Source organism: Lepus europaeus, chromosome 10, assembly GCF_033115175.1.
Source record: "Lepus europaeus isolate LE1 chromosome 10, mLepTim1.pri, whole genome shotgun sequence".
NCBI classification, from domain to species: domain Eukaryota; kingdom Metazoa; phylum Chordata; class Mammalia; order Lagomorpha; family Leporidae; genus Lepus; species Lepus europaeus.
In genome coordinates, this window is record NC_084836.1 from 13,038,985 (window position 1) to 13,059,656 (window position 20,672).

General features: G+C 49.1%; 1 protein-coding gene across 1 annotated transcript in view; it reads left to right on the forward strand.

Moving 5' to 3' along the window:
• The window catches only part of SYN3 (synapsin III), a 413,512-nt gene that overhangs the window by 51,354 nt on the left and 341,486 nt on the right, over positions 1–20,672 (forward strand). Inside the window, exon 3 of the mRNA XM_062201982.1 lies at positions 10,399–10,490. Within this exon, the coding sequence (XP_062057966.1) occupies positions 10,399–10,490 (92 nt within the window). The remainder of the gene's footprint in view (positions 1–10,398; positions 10,491–20,672) is intronic.

Consider the following 20,672-nt stretch of genomic DNA (forward strand, 5'->3'; position numbering starts at 1 on the left):
TGGAAATGCAAGGAGGGGAGCCAATGAGAGTCCAGACACCACCCAGCGCCCACCACGCCCAGCGCAAGGCTCTCAGTGTAGGCTGCAGACCCAAGCAGCACAGCCCATGCTCCCTTTAAGTCAACGCACGCTGTGTTTGTGGCTAAATAGATCCACGGCTCCTCTTACGGAAGGGTCACATGACCTAGCATTCATTTATCAATGGGGCAGTCATCCCGCCAGGATCCAGGAGGATTGGATTCTGGAACTCCTGAGAGTGATGAGAAATGGGAGAGCAGACCATCTGGCCTCCTGGGACTTAGAGTTCCTGCCGCCCACGCATGGGTTAGAAGAGGGAGTTGCAGAGAGAGATGGGTGCTCAGGTTACAGTCCTTAAGGAGCTAGGAAGCAGCAGAGGGCGGCTAACAGCAGGAGCACCCAGATCAGCACCCTCAGCTACAGAATGCGGGTGCCAGAGTCACCCCAGCACGGATCCTGCCCTCCAACAGGTGTACTAGCAGGAAGTTCTGGCCAGTAGATGAGTGGCCTTTTTGCGTGGTTACCATATGTTACCACGCGTAGTTTTTCATAATACACATTGCCAGGAAACCTTTTGAAGATCGCTTGCTTGTATGCATTTCAATATTTTTTGGCACCACAATAAACGTATCCTTTCATTCCATTTTCCGTGTGGGTTTTTTACACGGCCTTCATAGGTCTTCCCTGACAGGAGTTTCCAGTGTCTGACCAGTCACCTTTGGAGTCCGGACCAATCTGTCCGCCAGCATCCTGCCTTTCTCAGGAACTCTGTGCAGCGTCGCTTTGTGTTGAAATCTGCCTTCGGTCAGGCTTCACGGCCAAGGCTGAGAGTTGGTACCTTCACATTCCCAGACGTTCTTGGTTTCTTGTGTACATTCCAGTCCATCAGCTAAGTCCAAGTCCCAATTCCAGTTTCTTTCCCATTGACCTCTCGGCCTCATAGCATCCTTCGGCTTACCTTCACCATGCTCGCACTCACCATGTTCCATGCCGTCATCGATATTATTATCATTGCTTGTGTAACAACATGTGAATGCCCCGTGCTTGCAGGAATAGGATCTGCTTGGCACCACAGACTTACAGGTGCCAGTGCTGGGGAGAATCCAGCCAAAGACCCTACAGGAAAGTGAGTGCATCCCGTCTCTAGTCCTGTGTGCGTGTGTGTGTGTGTGTGCGCGTGCGCACATGCGCATGCCCAGGAGGCTAGAGAGTCATGTGCGTATGATTCCAACCCTATCTATCCCCTTCAACAGAGCCTGGAACATAGAAATCCCGCATGCGTATTTGTTGTGAAGTGTCGAATTTCTCCTCTCTTCTCCAGTCTTGAGTGTTGTTCCCCAGTAGTTCCTCAAAGATGCCTGGAACCTGTGAAAACGTTACCCAAAGAGGCATTTGTAGATGAGATTACAGTTAAAGACTTTAAGGCAGGGAGAGTATCCTGGCATAGCCATCAAGGGCCCTATGTGACCACCTGGGCTCTTTGTTTTTGTTTTTTTTTTGTTTTTTGTTTTTTTGTTTTTGACAGTGTTAGAGGTCTTCCTTCCATTGATTCACCCCCCAAATGGCCGCTATGGCTGGTGCTGCACCAATCTGAAGCCAGGAGCCAGGTACTTCCTCCCGGTCTCCCATGTGGGTGCAGGGCCCAAGCACCTGGGCCATCCTCCACTGACTCCCAGGCCACAGCAGAGACCTGGACTGGAAGAGGAGCAATCGGGACTAGAATCCGGTGCCCATATGGGATGCCAGCGCCGCAGGTGGAGGATTAACCAAGTGAGCTATGGCACTGGCCCGAAAGCCCTGTGTCTTGCCTGTGCTATGGCTCATAGCAGTTTAGCTTGGGCTGTCCCCTCTACCTGTCTGGGAACGCCTTCTTCATGGTTATGGTCTAGTGGTAGATCTGGCAGAGTTTTGGAAGGCAGGCTGCATCCACTCACCTGTAAAATACAAAACCAATACTTTATTCAACAGTTATTGTTGAACACCCATTGTGTGCCAAGGGCCAGGTATAAAACAGTGAATTTCTTGCTTGGTATTCATTTCTCATAATATGGGCTGTGACAATAGTTTTGTCCTTTGGTGACAGTTGGGGGACTGTGGTTGGGAAAGAGACCCTGGCAATAATTGATTCAACTAATTGCAACTCTGTCATTATAGAGTTATCTAAAGCCACACACTGGGTCATTGTCAAAGCCAAGGTTTAGAATCCTGGTCCCTAGATTCCATGGCCAAGTCCCTTTTCATTCTGCCTTCACTGTTTCATGTACATGTTTAATAAAACTTAGAAACAACAGGAAGATTCAGAGAGTCCAACACTTTCCGGCATCATCAAAATCCATGTTGAAATCCTCCCATGCCTGGTTTTAGCAAGGTTAGCAAAATACCAAGAATGCTTCATATACCTGTAGATACCCATATATAGAACAGAGACTTTACTCTCCTCTGTCGTCAAAGGGACCTTAAAGGAATATCCTACACATGTATAACATCGTTGTTCTCTCTCCTAAAACAGAATCTTGAGAATCAGAACTGCATGTAGCCAACCAACCTCATTTTCCAAAGCAATACATTATGACATAAGGGTATTTTTTCTGTTGAAGGTAACATAAAGAAACTAAAATGTCCCTAGCTGTTGAGGGCATTTGGAGAATGAACCAGTGAATGAAAAATTGATCTCTCTGTCTCGCTCTCTCGCTGTCTCGGTCTCTCTCTTTCTGTCTCTCTCAAAGAAAATTGGCCAGCGCCGCAGCTCAATAGGCTAATCCTCTGCCTGCGGTGCCGGCACCTGGAGTTCTAGCCCCGGTTGGGGCGCCGGATTCTGTTCCAGTTGCCCCTCTCCCAGGTCAGCTCTCTGCTGTGGCCCAGGAGTGCAGTGGAGGATGGCCCAAGTGCTTGGGCCCTGCACCCCCATGGGAGACCAGGAGAAGCACCTGGCTCCTGGCTTCGGATCAGCGCGGTGCACTGGCTACAGTGGCCATTGGAGAGTGAACCAACGTAAAGGAAGACCTTTCTCTCTGTCTCTCTCTTACTGTCCACTCTGCCTTTCAAAAAAAAAAAAGAAAAAGAAAAGAAAATTAACTAAACTTCTAGAAACTTTATGAACAATGCAGATTATGAAAAAACTATGCAAAACTATGCATGAACTTCAAAAAACTATGCAGATATGTTCTTTAAAAAAATGACTTGTGCTAACAACAACAGCATGGGTGAATCCCACAAATAAAATGATGAGTGAAGACAAATACCAAAAAGTTCATGCTGTAAGATTCCATTTGTGTCAAGCCCCAGAACAGACAAACTCATCTATGAAGACAGAGGACATTAAAATGCTAACATTTTGGTATAGGAGTTGATATTGGCTAGAATGAAGATGAGGGAGAATTCAGATGTTCTGGAAATATTTATCTAGGTATGAATTGCTCAAGTGTAAAGAAGTTAACATTCATCAAGCCAGAAACTTAAAATGTGTACACTTTTTTCTCTATCTTTTTAAGACATTGATCTAGGGTAGGGTTTAGAATATACATCTTTAATTTATTACCAGCTGCCTCCAAATCTTGTTATTCCACTTCACACATAAGAGGCTTTCGACACTGAGTGTCCACTTGCCATTCCATCCTTTGTGTCCTTGTCATTCAATGTTTTACTTCTTACATTATATGTAGCACTCCCATAATACAGTGCTGTTTTGTTTTTAACAGTTAATTACCTTTTACAGAGATTTTAAAACTGAAAAAGAAGTATACATTTGACACATACTCATCATATCCAGAACTCTGTGCCTGGGGTGCCATTGTCCTTGGCCCTCTGCCTGAAGACTTTCCTTTACCATTTCTCAGACTTACTGTAAATTCTCTCAACTTTGTGCTTTCACTTTTAAGAGATGATTTTGCTGGAATATGCTAGGTTGAAAACTATTTTTTTTGCCTTTCAATATTTTACAGAACCTGTTCAGCCGTCATTTTCATTGTCTAATCTGTTGTTAATCCCATCAGTATATTTTCTATTGCAGATTTTATACTTGTTTGCCTCTTAAGGTTCTGTTTTTCCATCTTTTCAATTTTCTTTCCTGGTTGTGTTAATGTTCTCCTCTGTAACCCTGGTATATGGAACACATCTATCATAGTTGTTTTAACTTCCATTCTTGTTCTTCCAATGATCTTTCATTTCTGAACCCTTACTATGGGTCATGTTTCCCTACTTCTTTGCATACCTGATATTGTGTGATTGAATGACCTAACTTTTATGTTGTAAATTTTATATGCTGGGTGCTAGATTTAGTTATATTCCTTTAAATAGTGGTATACTGTGTTCTGGGATGCAGTTAAGTTACTTGCAGTAAGATTGAGCCACTGGGGACTGGCGCTGTGGCTGTAGGCTAAGCCTCCACCTGCAGCACCAGCATCCCATATGGGCTCAGTTCGAGTCCTTCCACTTGTAATCCAGCTCTCTGCTGTGGCCTGGGAAAGCCGTAGAAGATGGCCCAAGTGCCTGGATCCCTGCACCCACATGGGAGACCTGGAAGAAGCTCCTGGCTTTGGCCCAGCCCAGCTCCAGCTGTTTTCGGCCATTTGAGGAGTAAACCAGTAGATTGGAGACCTTTCTTTTTGTCTCTCCCTCTCTCTGTCTGTATCTCTACTTCAAATAAAGAAATGCTTTTAAGCTTTGCTTGGGACATGGCTGGATAGAGTGATCACGCATGCCACTTGGCCTGGGACCAACAAAGTTCCCAACATGTAGGACTTTTTAAAACTGGGACCAAGGCATTGATGAGAAGTTTTGCTTTGTTTTTAAAGCTGGGAAAGCCCAGAGCCAACCCGATCAAGCCGGTCCTCCCAGAACCAGGGCGTGCTTTCCTCCAGGGATAATTTAGTCCGACCACTAACTTTGCAGTGCTCTGCTCACAGGAGCGGGTTTTACAGGCTAGCCAGTGAGCCTGTGAGCCATTCCTGGACACCTCTGGGCCCTGAAGATTGTTGAGCTGACTGTTTTCTCATGGTTCATTCCCTGGTCTTGGGTCATCGCGTTTCTTGCACGCTCGGGTCAGTACACAGCCAAATGCTTGCAGAACCTCCGGAGGTCTTGTTCTGTGCAGCCCCGTCTTTTCCTCCGCTCTCTCCTGCTGATTCTCATCCCTGGGCTCCCTTGAACTTCATTCTCTACATCCTCAGCTCAGTAAGAATGATGAGCTCTGTTTGCACTTCCCACGCTGCTCTGCTCCTCGTTAGTGCCCCCAGGTAGTAAGCGAGGGCAATTGTAGGGATAATTTCCTTGCTTCCTTTTTGTCAGGGATTGTATTCCTGGAATGCCTGCTGTCTAATGGCTGAAAACTGATCCTTAATGGAGTTTGTCTGATTTTCTCCTTGTTTAACACAGGTGTGTAAATATAGTCCCTGGAACTTTATTGTCGCCATAAGTGAAAGTCTTTGTGTTGTATCCCTCAGTATTTGTTTTAAAATTTTACAGGTTTTAAATGTTGGAAGGAGGTCCTCTTTTTTTTTTTTCTAGTTATAGTTTGCTTGTGTACTAAGACAATGAAATATTTGAAGATATCAAAGACAAGTTATGGAGGCCCCGGCGCCGGGTCTCAGCCCTGTGCTAGATGTTACATGGACATAATCCTGAGTCTTCACAAAAACTTTTAAAAAATAGATATGATTGATAAGATATGATTGATACTGCTGTCTTCGTTTCAGAAGTGTCAAACAGATTCAGAGCATCTGGTTGTTGAGCAAACTCAGCAGCTGGTAGACTGAAGCGGTGGTATTTACGGCTTTGGGAGTCTCACTGGCCCCGACTACTCTTCCTGATGCGCAGTGTTAGAAAAGATGCTGTGGCCAGAGCCGCGGCTCAACAGGCTAATCCTCCACCTGCGGCACCGGCACACCGGGTTCTAGTCCCGGCTGGGGCGCCGGATTCTGTCCCCGTTGCCCCTCTTCCAGTCCAGCTCTCTGCTGTGGCCCAGGAGTGCATGGAGGATGGCCCAAGTCCTTGGGCCCTGCACCTGCATGGGAGACCAGGAGAAGCACCTGGCTCCTGGCTTCAGATCAGCGCAGCGCGCCAGCCACAGTGGCCATTGGGGGGTGAACCAACAGAAGGAAGACCTTTCTCTCTGTCTCTCTCTCTCACTATCCACTCTGCCTGTCAAAAAAAAAAAAAAAAGAAAGAAAGAAAAAAGAAAAGATGTGGCATTAGAAAGATTTGAGGACAAGATGACCTTGTGGTCAAAAGGTTAAGTCACGCAGAAACCACAAGTGCTTCTGATAATTGTGCTTTCTAGTGTTAGTGAATAACTAATTTATTGCTCAGTGTGTGTGTGAGAGAGGGGGGAGATGGAGACAGAGAGATGCGTAGGTGCGCGGATTTGGTGAGGTGGATGAAGGATCCTTACCTGCCCACCTGTTACCTTCTTGGAGCCCTCATGACCCTGTCTGCAATACTAAATTTGCACTCAGTCGCCATATTGTCTCCTGGGGCTACCCTAACACATGACCACAAACACAGTGGCTTCCCACAGCGGAAATGGGCTCTTGGACTTGGAGGCCAGAAGTCATAAAGGAAGATGTCCACAGGGCCACACCCCTCAAAGGCTCCCGGGTAGCCCCTTCCTCTGGGAGCCCTTCCTCAAGTCTTGCGGGTCCCAGCAGCACCTGGCACAGCCTGGCTTAGGGAAGCGTGACCTTGACCTCTGCCCCCACTGTCACACAGCCTTCTTTCCTGCCTCTCTCTGTGTGTTCCCTCTCTTCTCTTGTAAAGGTGTGCCATTTGCTTTAGGGGTCACTCTGATCCGCGTTAAAAAATTAAAGATTAAAATCTCTAATTACATCTGCAAAAACACTGTTTCCCCCAAAAAAGCTTGTATTCGCAGGTCGTGGGGATTAGGCCGTGGACATATCTTCTTGGGGAATAGGGTTCAATCCACTACATTTTCTTTAAGATTCTGCTAGGAGAGCCTTTGCACTCTCCTGAAGAAGTGGCTTAGATACTTCTGTGTTCATGCCCGTGATGACTGAAGTCTTTAGAAAGTTAAATACCGAGGAAAGCCTTTTTTCTTTGCTACCTCCACTCTCTCTGCTCTATGCGCCAGAGGCTTGCTACCCTGCAACCCAGGTGTTTGCTCCTGTAATTAATCCTAAACCCCGATGGGGAGATAACGCCGGAGCCCAAGTCTACCTGCAATGAACGTGAGCTGCGCCTGCTGGCCTGATGTGTCTCTCCCTTCCCCTGGGGCAACTGGGCGGCTCCTGGGTCTGTGCCCCTTCTGCTTGGAGGCTCCACCTTCAAGCTTCTCCTCCCCACGCCTGGTGGCCCCCGATCTTGTTTTCCAGCTTTCTTCTAACTTCGCTTTCTCTGCCTCTTAATTCTTCCGTGTGATCTGGCCACTGAAGTCTCTTGATCGTGATGGGCCGGAACTTCTGAAGCACTGGGCGTAATAACTGGGTCATTAACGCTGTTTACTAACCTGGACTCATTACCAGCGAGCTTTCGCTTTGCCACAGCATAATGAGGTTATTAATTAAGGCAAGAGACAGAAGTACTCTGGGTTGGCTTAAATGCCATCTGGGGAGACGCCTAGGGCTTTGGTCATGATTTTTGTGAAATGCCTCCAAGGGGCTATGTTTAAATTCCTGTGAAATGGGTCCTTGCCTTTCTCTTTAAATTTGCTGTTGTGGGCTCCTAGAACTCCCTGTTGCAGAATCCACCCAATGCCCTGTGCATCTGAGCAGCTGGGGCAGCACAGGCTCTGGAACCCCACCGCCCGGAGTTCGAATCCTGGTCCTGGCTCAGCTACCTGCTGTGTGACACCATGCACATTATCTGGGCTCTCGCTCTGCCTCAGTTCCCCCTCTGAACAAGTGGGAAGATTTTGTGGATTCACACATGTGGATTCACATGCTTGGGCTTTATATGCGAGAGTGGTTATGCTCATGCATTAAATCCAAGGGCACCTGCTGTGTGTGGGGCATGGTTTGGTGCCCTGCACTTCTGATGATGGTGTTGTTCATTGACTTGTTACCCCTTAAAACCTGTATATTGGGATCCTAAACCCTACTACCTTCGAGTGTCACCTAACTGGAGACAGGGGCATTCAAATGTAATCAGGTAAACTGTTATCAGGGACTGACGTTGTGGCACAGCCAGAGAAGCCACCGCTTGCAACACCGGTGTCCAATATTAGAGCACAGGTTTGAGTCCCAGCTGCTCTGCTTCTGATCCAGCTCCCTGCTAATGTTCCCCAGAAGGCAGCAGATAAGGGTCCAAGCCCTTGGGTCCCTGCTGCCCATGTGGGAGACCTGGATCGAGTTCCAGGCTCCTGGCTTTGGCCTGGACAAATCTGGACCATTGTGGCCATTTGGGGAGTGAACTAGCACACAGAAGATCAATCAATCAATCTCTCTCGCTCTCTCTCTCTCTCTCTCACTCTCACTCTCATCTTTCCTCTCTGTCACTCTGCCTTTCAAAGAAACAAATCAATATGTCTTTAAAAAAAAAAAAAAGGTGAGCAAGTTTAAGTGATGTCATTAAACTGAGAGTGGCCTGTGTGCCAGCGTCCTTGGCGAGTATGGAGACATGAATGGAAGGCAGACGTTGGCCCAGACATGGGGAGGAGAAAGACAGTCGCCTGCAGGCCAGGGAAGAGGCCTGGGACGGCTCCTCCCTGCCCCTCCCAGCACCTTGCCTTTGGCCTTCTGCCTTCCAGAACTGCAGAGAGTAAACTTGCACAGTGGTGGTACTGTGTTACACAGCTCTAGGAGACCAGGACGGACAGTTCTGCCATGGAATGTGCACCCTGGGGTGGGGGGCAGGGTGGCCATGAGCTGGTAGGAGGGATCTGTTCTGCGGAAGTCTGGTTGCCAGCAACAGAAAGTCACTGAAGCTTACTTAGCCAAATGGGAGCACGAAGATGAACTCAGAAAATCCGAAGGCAGGACTGCAGACTGGCACATACGCCTCAAGAGAATTCCCCATCTCTTGCCCGGCCCCGTCCTTCCTCCTCCTCCAGCCTGGTTTTCTGTGCTTTCCCAGTGCACGTAGCTGAAAGCTTGGTGTCCAAACAGCATCCGGGTTTGTGCATGAAAGATAACAACCTCCTAAACAGAAACTTCATGAGTGCCCGGCGGTTTCAGATTCTCAGGGAACACTATTTCATTCCTTCCCATGGGGTCAGATGCCTACCTTGATGGCTGTGACCACAAAGGCAGCATGTCGGTGCCCAAACGTGGTGACTCTACAAAAACCATGTGGATGGGGTAAGGGAGGATGGGTCGCTCATGTGAGGAGGGCTCTGGAAGCAGAGATCAGTCACCACAGAGCTGTGGTCCATACCTCTGCACAGCGTGCAGCTGGAGAAATCCAATGTCATGGTGAACAGCATTTCCTGTCTTACAGCCATGGAGCTAGACTTGCTGTTACTGTCTGCAAGAAATAGAAAGTGGTAGTGGTCAAAATGTGGGTCGGTCAGTGTCACGCGGTTTCAATTCACTCTTGCCTTCTATTTTTAAACATTTTTAAATATTTATTTTATTTACTTGAAAGGCAGAAAGGTGGGGGCCGGGGGAGAATATTTTTCATTCATTCACTCCCCAGTGGCTACAATGGCCAGAGCTGAGCCAGACCAAAGCCAGGAGCCTGGAACTCCTTCTGGGTCTCCCACATGGGTATCAGGGGCCCAGGTACTGGGGTCATTCTCCTCTGCTGTTGTCCCAGGCACATTAGTAGGAGTTGGATCAGAAGTGGAGCAGTGGAGACTTGAACCCATGCCAGAGTCATAAGCAGTGGCTTTACCCACTGTACCACATGCTGGCTCTGTTGTGTTTCTTTAAATCTTTTAAAAAGATTGGATGATTTACTTGAAGAGTAACATGGAGGGAGGGAGGCGTGGAGGGAGAGAGAGAGAAATATCATTCACTGCTTTATTCTCAAGAGAGAGAGGACTGTTTCCATTCACTGGTTAAGTCCCCAAATGCCTGTAACTAGGACTGGGCCAGGCCAAAGCCAGGAGCTAAAAACCCACTGGGTCTCCCACATGGGTGGTGGGAACCCAAGTCCTTGGACCATCATCCCCTGTCTCCCAGCACAGTAGCAGAAAGCTAGATTGAAAGTACGGAGTTGTAGGAACCAGGCACTCCGGTACGGAGTAGCAACTTAGCCCACAGCGCCACAATGCCCACCCCAATTTTGCTTTTGATTAATTGCATATTTGTGGGCATCACCATGCCTGTCTGTGCCTCACTTTACCTTTCAAAAAAGGGGTGGAAATCGCATCACCACTAGAGGGTAAATGTGTGTTTGGTGCCTGTAGATACCCAGTGGGTGTGAGCCGGGCTTAGTGCCATTAGAGTCTGATTGGTATTGATCCTGTTTGGGTTTGCTTTCTCCCAGGCTGAATTCTCCGAGTTGAACCTGGCTGCCTATGTGACTGGGGGCTGTGTGGTGGACATGCAGGTCATCAGAAATGGGACCAAAGTTGTGAGGTAAGCAGGACTGGACTGCGGAAACCCTGCTGGCAGGTGCCTGGGATGTATCTCGGAGCCCGCCCCCTCCCTACTGCCGCCAGCCCAACTCCTGCACCACATGGACTTCCCTGTGCAGGATGGCTGCTGCCTCAGAGTTCCAGGTGTTGTCACTAGAGAAACGGCCAGTGGTATAATATAAATCGGAGGGGGGAGCAGCTGTGTTGTCCTGGAGTGAGCCCTGGGCTTGGAGAGAAAACCTCTGGGTTCCGTTTCTGGCCTTGTGGCTGTATCCTGTTGTATTATTTAGTCTCTGTCGTCCTCTGTTTCTCAAGAGATTTGCAACACTGAAGCCAGAGGCTGCAGAAGTTTCTATGAATGCGTGTATGTGAGTGCATGTTATCCACTCTAAAGAGCTGGACAAACGTCAAGTTTTATTAGAAGGATCTCAACCCCGCAATAAGGCAGACTCAACGCCAGAGAATCTCCTTCCAGTACATCCAACATAAAAACACTGGATTAAAAAAAGAAAGATTTCTAAACAATCTGTGTGTGATGTATGCTGCTAGGGGAGGGGATTCTGCAGAGGTGAGAAATGACAAAGTGTAAATCTGCAGCGGATAGAGGATGTGTAGAATCCATTTCTACTTTGTTGAGTACCCAGGAGTGATAACATCCGAGGTCTTAGAAGGTATGGACAGGGTATAGGGTTCCAATTTTAGAAAGCAAGGAAAGCTTTGAGGAAGGGGTACCATTTGTTCTGACTCTTATTGAATGTGGGCATCCTCAGGATGGGGGAGGGAATGAGAGAGGGAGACACAGCCTTTGCAAGCGAAGAAAGGCCCCCAAATGGACAATTCAGCTCATTCATCATTGATTGAATGCCTACTGTGTGCCAAGAAGGACATGACATGGCTTCCTCCTAAAAATGGTGGGCTGGGTTATTTGGACCAACTCTCCCTATCCATGAAAAACAGCTTAAAAGCTAGCTTTAAATAACTGTAATTAAAAAAATGTGGCGTGACCGAGGAATTGCCAGGAAGAGAATGATGGGAAAGTGGAAAGTCAGAGAGTTAAATGTATCCTGAGAGTATTTGCCAAGTCAGGTTTGAAATATTTTCGGTAGTATAGTGGGGCAAAGGAGAGAGACATGAACACCCAGAGGCAGCCGGAGTGAGCAGTGTGATAGTCCATCCTCCCTACAATAAGCCGAGAGCCTGAAAGACGACAGTCTCAAGAGAGCATGAGTTGCACGTGGTGGTAGTTTACATTGCAGTCTGAGTAACCTAGGCCTTCTATGGCAGACATGAAGATGACATAGGGTAGACCCTTAATCCAGCATGACTGGTGTCCTAATAAGAAGAGAGAGGTTGGGGCACAGGGACCTGGGGACAAAGCCATGTGGTGATTGGAGGTAGAAGTTGGAGTGATGCAGCCATTAGCCAAGAGATGCCAAGGGTTTCTGGCAGTCACAGAAATCAAGGCCATCTGAGTCCCTGTCCTCCCTCAGAGCCTGCTAAGGAAGCCCCTGCCAGCACCTTGACTGTGAACTTGTAGCCTCCGGCCTTGTGGGAGGACACATTCGTGCTGTTCAAAGCCACCGCCGTGTTTGTGCCGCTTCATCCAGAATCCCAGGAAACACAGACAGCTGTGCTTCTGGGCGTCTAGATCTCCCAGGAATCCTGTCACAATGCAGATTCTTATCACGGAGGTCTCTGGGTAGGGCCTGAGGTTCTGACTTCACCATGGGCTCCCAGGCGAAGCCAATGCTTCTGGTCCTGTGGAGTCTATTGGAGCAGCAAGGTTATGGACGAACTCTCTGCTGCTGCTGCTGGTGACGGTGGTGATGGTGGTAGCAGGCCACACTCTGAGTGGCTGGGGCTGTGAAGACAGTGCCGTTACAGCCAAAGACCTGGGTTCCCAGGACCCTTCAGGCTGTTGAGATTGATTCTGTCCCATGGCCAAGGTGGTGCCGGCAGTCTTGGCCAGGCAGCTGGGTTCTGTACACTTGTTACAGGATTCCAGACCTTAGAGAATGTGCACACACACAAATAGATATTTAATCTCTCGCTCTCTCTCTCTCTCTCTCTCTCTGAACTCATTTGCTGCTGCCCTCAGACATCAGAGCCCTGGTTTTCAGAGACCCATGAGCCTGAACATCTGAACATGGGTTCTTGGACCCCCCAACTCCAGGACTCCCACTAGCAGTGCCATTGGCTCTCAGCCTTCAGCTGTGGGCTGGGGATTGCACCATTGGGTCTCCTGGTTCTAAGGCCTTTGAACTTGGACTCAGTTACAACGCTAGCTTTTGTGATTCTCCAACTAGAAAATAGTGTATCGTGGGACTTAGCCTCCAGCACCCTGTGTCTCCTTTTGTTTGCGTCTGTTGGCTCTGATGCTCTGGAGGACTCTGGTTGATACAGGTGACCAGGATGAGTGGAGAGCAGACCACTACTGCGTTTGTCCAGCCTCCATTCCTTCTGCTCTGGAAAACAGCACCCAGATTTGACCATTGGATGACCCCTCCCCAGCATGTAGTCCGTGTGATGTGCACAGCCAAAGGCACAAGGCCAGCCTTGGCCAACTGGAATATCACATTGGGGCTCAAGCCAGGCCAGTGAGAATCCATTGTGAGTCTTGCTGGAACTCTTGGATGAGAGGCACATTGGTGCTTGTGGGGTGGACGCATGGAGCTGTTCAGGGGGCCCTCTCTCTCCTTCAGAGAATGATCTGCCAAGAATGAAGCCAAGGCTTAGGGAAGCACAGCCAAGAGAGAGAACAATGACCTGCTGATGTTATTCAAAGCTCTGGATCCAGTCTCATCCCCAGGCTGGAGCCAAAAAAAATCCCTTTTTGTTTAAGCCAGCTTGAATTGCACACACAAAATTCATGAATTTTTATTTATTTAACAAACACCTTTATTGCATTTCCTATGTGCTAGGCACTGTTCCAAGCAATTAACATAGATTAACTCATTTCATCTTTTCGACAGCCCTGTAGGGGGTGCACTATTATAATCTCAGATCCAAAGATAAGGAGGCTGAAACACCAACAGGCTGGATAATAGAATCCAGGTCTCTAGCCAGTAAGTGGCAAAGCCAGGATTCCAGCCCAGGGAACTTGGCTCCAGAGCCTGGGTGTGCACCAGTCAGAGCTGCCTCACTGTGAGTGGTACCCAAGAGTACAACTCAAGTGTGGGAGGGAACTGAGCATCTGAGCTTTAGATGGAAAGTGAAGAAAAGCCAACCACCCCTTCCTGCTGATGGCTCCTTGCGCCCTGTGTCTGCACAAAGTGCTTTATGGGAAGCAGGATCTTGGTGAATCTATTACTACTCAGCTAATGCTACCACTACTGATACAGATCCACAAGATGGTCTAACAATATAGAGGGTCAGGAGAGCCTGGTGGTGAGAGCACAGCCTCTGGGGCAGATGGCCAGGAACAAGTAAGTGTCCCAGAGTCCCAGAACTGCCACAGTGAGAGCAGCTGTGTGATCACAGAAAGTGCTTCTCCAGAGTAATGTTACAGTACTACTGTAGTATTAATAACAGTCCTACTACTACTACTACTACTTGATAATCACAATACTAGTGCTACTGATCATCATAATACTACTACTGATAGTAATAATTCTGCTACTAATGTTAACAATACTGATCATCACAATATTACTTGTAGTAATAATACTACCGATTATCACAGTATCACTGATAAAATACTACTACTGATAATCACAGCACTGCTCCCATTGATCATTACAATACTCCTACTATTGATCACAGTACTCCTACTATAGATAATCACAATACTACTGGTAGTAGAAGTAGTACTGAGCATCAGAATACTACTACTGCTGATAATAACAATACTCTCACTACTGATCACCACAATACTCTCACTACTGATCACCACAATACTACTACTGAGAATAATAAAAATGATAGCATTACTGTTCATAACAATACTACTGCTGATCACCACAGTATTACTCATAGTAGTAGTAGTACTGATCATCACAATACTACTGCTAGTGACAATACTGCTACTACTTATGATCACAATACTATCAATCATCACAATACTGTTCCCATTGATCATTACAATACTCCTACAATAGTCCTGTACTGATGTAATATTCCTATACAATATTCCTATGGCTGATAATCATAATACTACTGATAGTAGTAGTACTATTGATAACAATACTACTACTGCTAATGACAATACTGCCACTGCCGATGATCACAATACTGCTAATCATCATAATACTGCTCCCATTGATCATTACAATACACTTTCCTGTACTCCTATACTGATGTAATATACTCCTATACAATACTCCTACTGCTGGCAATCACAATACTACTGATAGTAGTAGTGCTACTGATAACAATACTGTTACTGATAGTAATAATGCTATTAGTGTTAATAACAGTGGGCGAGTACTACTGAGAGCAATAATGCTGCACAGTATTACTGAGAGCAATAGTACTAATACTACTTTTCATAACAGTATCACCTCACAGGGCCGTAGTGAGGATTACACAAGTCGCTATACGTGCAAATCTTTGAACAGGGCCTGCGGCCAGAGCAATTGCCAAATTAGGTGTTGATAATTACAGAAGAAGCGGCTGAGGGCACCAGCTGAGTCACATCTGGGGCGATGAACTGATTTGCCCCAAAACACACTTTGAGAGAGTGGCAGTGTTGGATTTGAAGCCAGCTCTGGATTCTGTGAGTTTCCACGTGTCATTAAGTCCTTGCATCGCCCCTCTGCCCAGCACATGGCATCAGGCCCTGTGGCACTCAGGCCAGGCTGGCCTGAGTGGACACCGAGTCTGTATGGACAGGAACAGGAGGCACAGAATTCTGCAGGTGCTGGATGTAGCCAGAGCTCACCCAGGGTACAGGAGAAGTGTGTTCCTCTCCCTTGGAAACCTCAGGAGCTGCTTCTCTGTGCCTCCTTCCTTGATTTTTTTTCTTTTTTAAGATTGATTTATTTATTTGAAAGTCAGAGTTAGCGAGAGAAGGAGAGGCAGAGAGGGAGAGAGAGAGGTCTTCTATCTACTGGTTCACTCCCCGACTGGCCGCATGGCTGGAGTTGTGCCAATCAGAAGCCAGGAGCTTCTTCTGGGTCTCCCATATGGGTGCAGGAGCCCAAAGACTTGGGCCATCTTCTACTGCTTTTCCCAGGCCATAGCAGAGAGCTGGATCAGTAGTAGAGCATCTGGGACTCAAATCGGTGCCCATATGGGATGCCAGCATTGTAGGCAGCGGCTTTACCTGCCACATCACAGCACTGGGCCCTCCTTTCTTTATTTCTAACATGTGATGGTGAGTTTGCATAGTCTTTGTAAGAGTTACAGGAGATGTGTTTGTTCCTTCGTTACACAAATATTTATTAAGTGCTGTGTTCCAGGAGCCTTGTTAACTGTTGGGATTGTCTGAGACAGGGTGAACACAAGAGACAGGAGCCGCCCCCAAATGGTTTAAATAAGGACTTTGATGCAAGAGCCACTTACTAAGGGGTGAGCACAGCTACGAGACCGTGAGACATTCAGAATCCAACCAGGGCAGGAAGCCAGTGTCACCCCCAGGGCGGAATGACAGAAGGGGCAACAGAACTCCAGGCTGAACATCCTGAATCTCACCAAAATCCAGAACGATTCAGATCCTGAAACTTTCTGAGTGCTGACATGGCACCAGGAAACTTTGTTCATGCCTGAAGTTTCTAAAAATACTGTATGAGAGCGCCTGCAAGCTGCACGTGTAAGATGTATGCAGAATGGGAACGAATTTCACATTGGGACTTGGCTCCCGTCCCCGAGATGGCTCCTTATGGACAAGCAAGTATTCCAAAGTCCAAAATCCGAAACCCTTCTGGTCCCAGGCATTTCAGGAAAGGGAAGTTCAGCCTCTGCTGAGGCTCTTGTTGGGGAAGGGACTCAGCCTCCTCCACACCCAGGATGCGCAAGCAGGGTGCACACAGGAGATGCCACCACCCTCTGTCCCCCTGCCCTCCAGTCTCCTGCTGGGCCTGACTCTGGCCAAGCCAAGTGCAGGGTGGTCAGCGGGAGAGCCGGGTGGATGCTGTGCACAGTGATCAGCCTCCTGGGACCCAGGGCAGGGCAGAGGGGGACAAGAACGGCATGGAGGCAGCAAGGCACACAGAGGGAGGAACTCCTAGCAGGGGTCGTCAGTGAACAGACAGACCCAGTGCCCTCGTGAGGCCAGACTCCAGCAGTGCTCCGTGAACGGCCAGGCATCACACACAAGCTGGTTATGGCGTCAGCATTTGCAGCAATTAAATCCAATTAAATCCTGCCCTGCGCCTAGGCCAGGACTCGGGAGCGGGAAATTGCCAGCCAGCTCGAGGTGCTTCAGAGCAAACCAGATGGCCAGGTTCTCTGGAAGGCTGCACATTCTGTTTAGAAAGCAGAGCAGGGGCCAACCCAGGCCATGTGAAAATTCACGCTTCGTGGATGGTCGTGGCCCTTCTGGGCCCTCATTCAAGCTTGGCTCCACCACGGAGAGGTTTAAAAAAGGGGGGGGGGGGGGTTGCAGCCATGGCCACAGGGACAGATGGCATTGGAGAAACAGGACAGGAGAAACCAGGAATGAAAAACACCCAGGGAGGCAGCCGTTAATGAGGCCCCAATCTAATTACGCCAGCCCTGCTCTCAGTTTGCAGCATTAGGCAACGCTAAATTACAGGCACTCGGTCAAACCACAGTGCCCGATAACGTGCATCCGCTCATTAGAAGGTCAGGCGTCAGACGGGGGTCGGTGAGAGGGAGCCAGAACGCCTTAGGAAAACCCGGGACCTTGGGGAAAGGCATCAAAGTTTCTCCAACCCTTCCACCCCCACATCCCCCGAACCCTGCCCCAGGCTTGCTGTTTGCAGGGAGGTGTCTGGAGTGAGAGGGAGGTGCCGGGGCTTGTCCCAGCATGGGGGATCCTTTATAAAATCTTACAGTTCTAGAGCTGGAAGAGCCCCTTAAGATTTTCCATGCGTCCCCATTTTTCAGATGGGTAAACTGTGGCCTGAGAAGCAGCTTGTCCAAATCCTCCCAGCACATTTAGCTCCTGAGCCAGAATGGGCCCTGTCTGTCTTGGGAATTCTCAAACACCTCCTCGAAAAACATTTTTATAGTCAGATTCCTTTGCTCTTTATTTCATATGTAATTCCCTCCGTTTCATGGGCTTCTTTGAAACTGAGCTAATCATTCATTCCCCAAGGCCTTGGCCTCCTTGGTTTGCTTTTGAGAGACAGAGAGAGAAACAAAGACAGACCCCGCATCTGCTGGTTCACTCCCCAAGTGCGGGCCAGAGCCAAGGCTGAGTTGGGCTGAAGCCAGGAGCCGGGACCTCAAATCTGGGCCTCCCGCATGGGTGGCAGGAACCCAACTGCAGGAGTTCCCACCGCTGCCTCCCGGGGTCTGTGTTAGCAGGAGGCCGGAGTCAGGAGCAGGAGCTGGGGATTGAGCCCAGGGACTGCAGTATGGCCCGTGGGTGTCTTAGCTGGTTTTAGTCCCCAGGCCCGTGATCCAGCCTGACCTGCAAGCTCGGATTGAGCAACACAGCAAACGTGACCCAGGGCGCAGACCCCACCCTCTCTTCTAGGCACTCAGGTGCGTTTGCAGGAGCGTGCCTGTTGGCTCTCCGGAAGGTTTCCGTGCCCCGCGAGTGAGCTGCTTCCTACTCCCCTCACCCCCCCCCCCTTATTTTTAAGGATTTATTTATTTTTTACTTGAGAGTCAGAGTTACACAGAGAGAGGAGAGGCAGAGAGAGAGAGAGAGAGAGAGGTCTTCTATCCGCTGGGTTCACTCCCCAATTGGCTACAACAGCCGGAACTGCGCCAATCCGAAGCCAGGAGCCAGGAGCTTCTTCCGGGTCTCCCATGCAGGTGCAGGGGCCCAAGGATTTAGGCCATCTTCTACTGCTATCCCAGGCCATAGCAGAGAGCTGGATCGGAAGCAGAGCAGCCAGGACTAGAACCGGCGCCGTTATGGGATGCCAGCGCTTCAGGCCAGGGCGTTAACCTGCTGCACCACAGCGCCGACCCCATCTTTTTTGGATTCTCTAAATATTCAGGCACAGAGGATCCAGTGGTAGATGGAGCAGACAGGAGCCCCCGCGGAGCTGCTAGGCACGTGGCAGAAAGCTGTGAAGAAGTAAGCAGGTCGGTGTTCTTGTGGGCAGTCGGAAGTGGGTGAAGCTAAGGAGACAAGAGCAGCTGTCCTTCACGGGGTGAGCAGGGAGGGCCTCCCAGAGGAGGTGACTTTAAGAAGGTGGGGAAGTAGACTGAGCAGACTACTGCATGTATCTGTGGAGGCAGGAGCTTCCCCTCTTCTGCCCCTCTTGACATTGGATAGGCACGTGCAGAGCTTGGGTGTTGGCCAAGAAGAAGGGCAGAGACTTTGTGGGCTTGGCAGGTTTCCCAGGCCGTTGAGGTTAGGCCTCCTTCTCTGTATCCTGCTCTGAAGTCCAGTTCGGTGCCCTTCCTCCAGGCTCCCAGAGCACCCAGGTCCCGCCCAAGTATGCAGTGTGGTGTCATAGCCCAGAGCCCTCCTGCGGAGGCGGAGCGTGGAGCGGCTGGCCTGCGTGGGTCCCAGCTCTGCCTTCTCCACGCTGCAGGGGCTTGGCTAAGACACTTTGCTCCATCTTCCTAGCTCTTGGCTTGTGGGGACACACACATGTTGTCCTTACTTGGGGGCTGTGATATGTATGGAGCAGGTGGAGAAGTGTTTGGTGCATAACCTTGGTGCTTGCTAGACCTCCTTCCTGAAACACATCTGCACATCTGAGCACTCTCACCCCTCCACTTCCTTTTCAAGTTTCTGCTCAAATGTCCCCTCCTGGGCAGGCAAGTGGCTCAGCAGCTGGGACACCACTTGGGATGTCCACATCTGACATCAGAGAACCTGGCTCCACTTGGGAGGCAGCAGGGGATGGCTCAGGGACTTGGAGCCCTGCACCCACTTGGGAGACCTAGAGGGAGTTCCAGGCTCCTGGCTTCAGCCTGGCCCAGTCCAGGCTGTCTTGGACATTTGGGAAGTGAAACTGCGTGGGAGATCTCTCTCCATCTTGTCTGCCTTTCAGATAAATAAAAAATGGAAAAAATTATTTTAATATTTATTTATTTATTTGAGAATCAGAGTTACACAAAGAGAGAGAGAGAGAGGTCTTCCATCTGCTGGTCCACTCCCCAGATGGCCGCAACAGCTGGAGCTGCGCCGATCCGAAGCCAGGAGCTTCTTCGAGATCTCCCACACGGGTGCAGGGGCCCAAGGACTTGGGCCATCTTGTACTTCTTTCCCAGGCCATAGCAGAGAGCTGGATCAGAAGTAGAGCAGCTGGGACTTGAACTGGTGCCCATGTGGGGTGCCAGCACTGCAGGCAGCGGCTTTACCCACTATGCCACAGCACTGGCCCCTAAATAATGGAAATTTAAAAGCCAAATGTTCTCTCCTTGGAGATACCTTCCCAGTGCATATCATCCCCATCTCTAGACCCAATAATGCATTTTTTTCCTGTACATGTTTATCACCACCTGAGGATTGACAGGGAGATAGACTAGGGCTGGCGTTGTGGGGCAGCAGGTTAAGACCCTGCCTGCAGTGCCAGCGTCCCTTACTGGAGTGCCACTTCCAGGCCTGGCTGCTGCACCTCCAACCCAGACCCCTGCTGATGTGCCTGGGAAAGCAGCAGAGGATGCCCAAGTGCTTGGGCCCCCGCACCCACGTGGGAGACCTGGATGGAGTTCCTGGCATCCGCCTGGTCAGGGCTTGACTGTTGGGACCATTTGGGGGAGTGAACCAACAGATGAAAGAGCTCCCTCTCTGTGTCTCTCCAGCTCTAACTCTTGCCTTCTGGATACATAAATAAATTCTTAAACAAAAATAAGTAGATATGTTGGTAAATTCTTATATACAGAGGTTACACCGATATATACAATAGAATAATATGTTTTACTATAGATACAATAATAGTATGGTTGCTTCACAGATGTCGTATAGATTATATAGGACAAGCTGCTGGGTAATTTATTTTACTGGACAGAAGGTCCATGGGGACAGGAAGTTGATTGTGTCTCCAATGTATCCCCCCAGTGCCACTGGCCACCTGCCTCCCAACACCTGCGTGTGCAGTGGACGCAGCCATGCGCCAGCCCTTCCCCACAGCTGTGTGTTCCTGCTGCC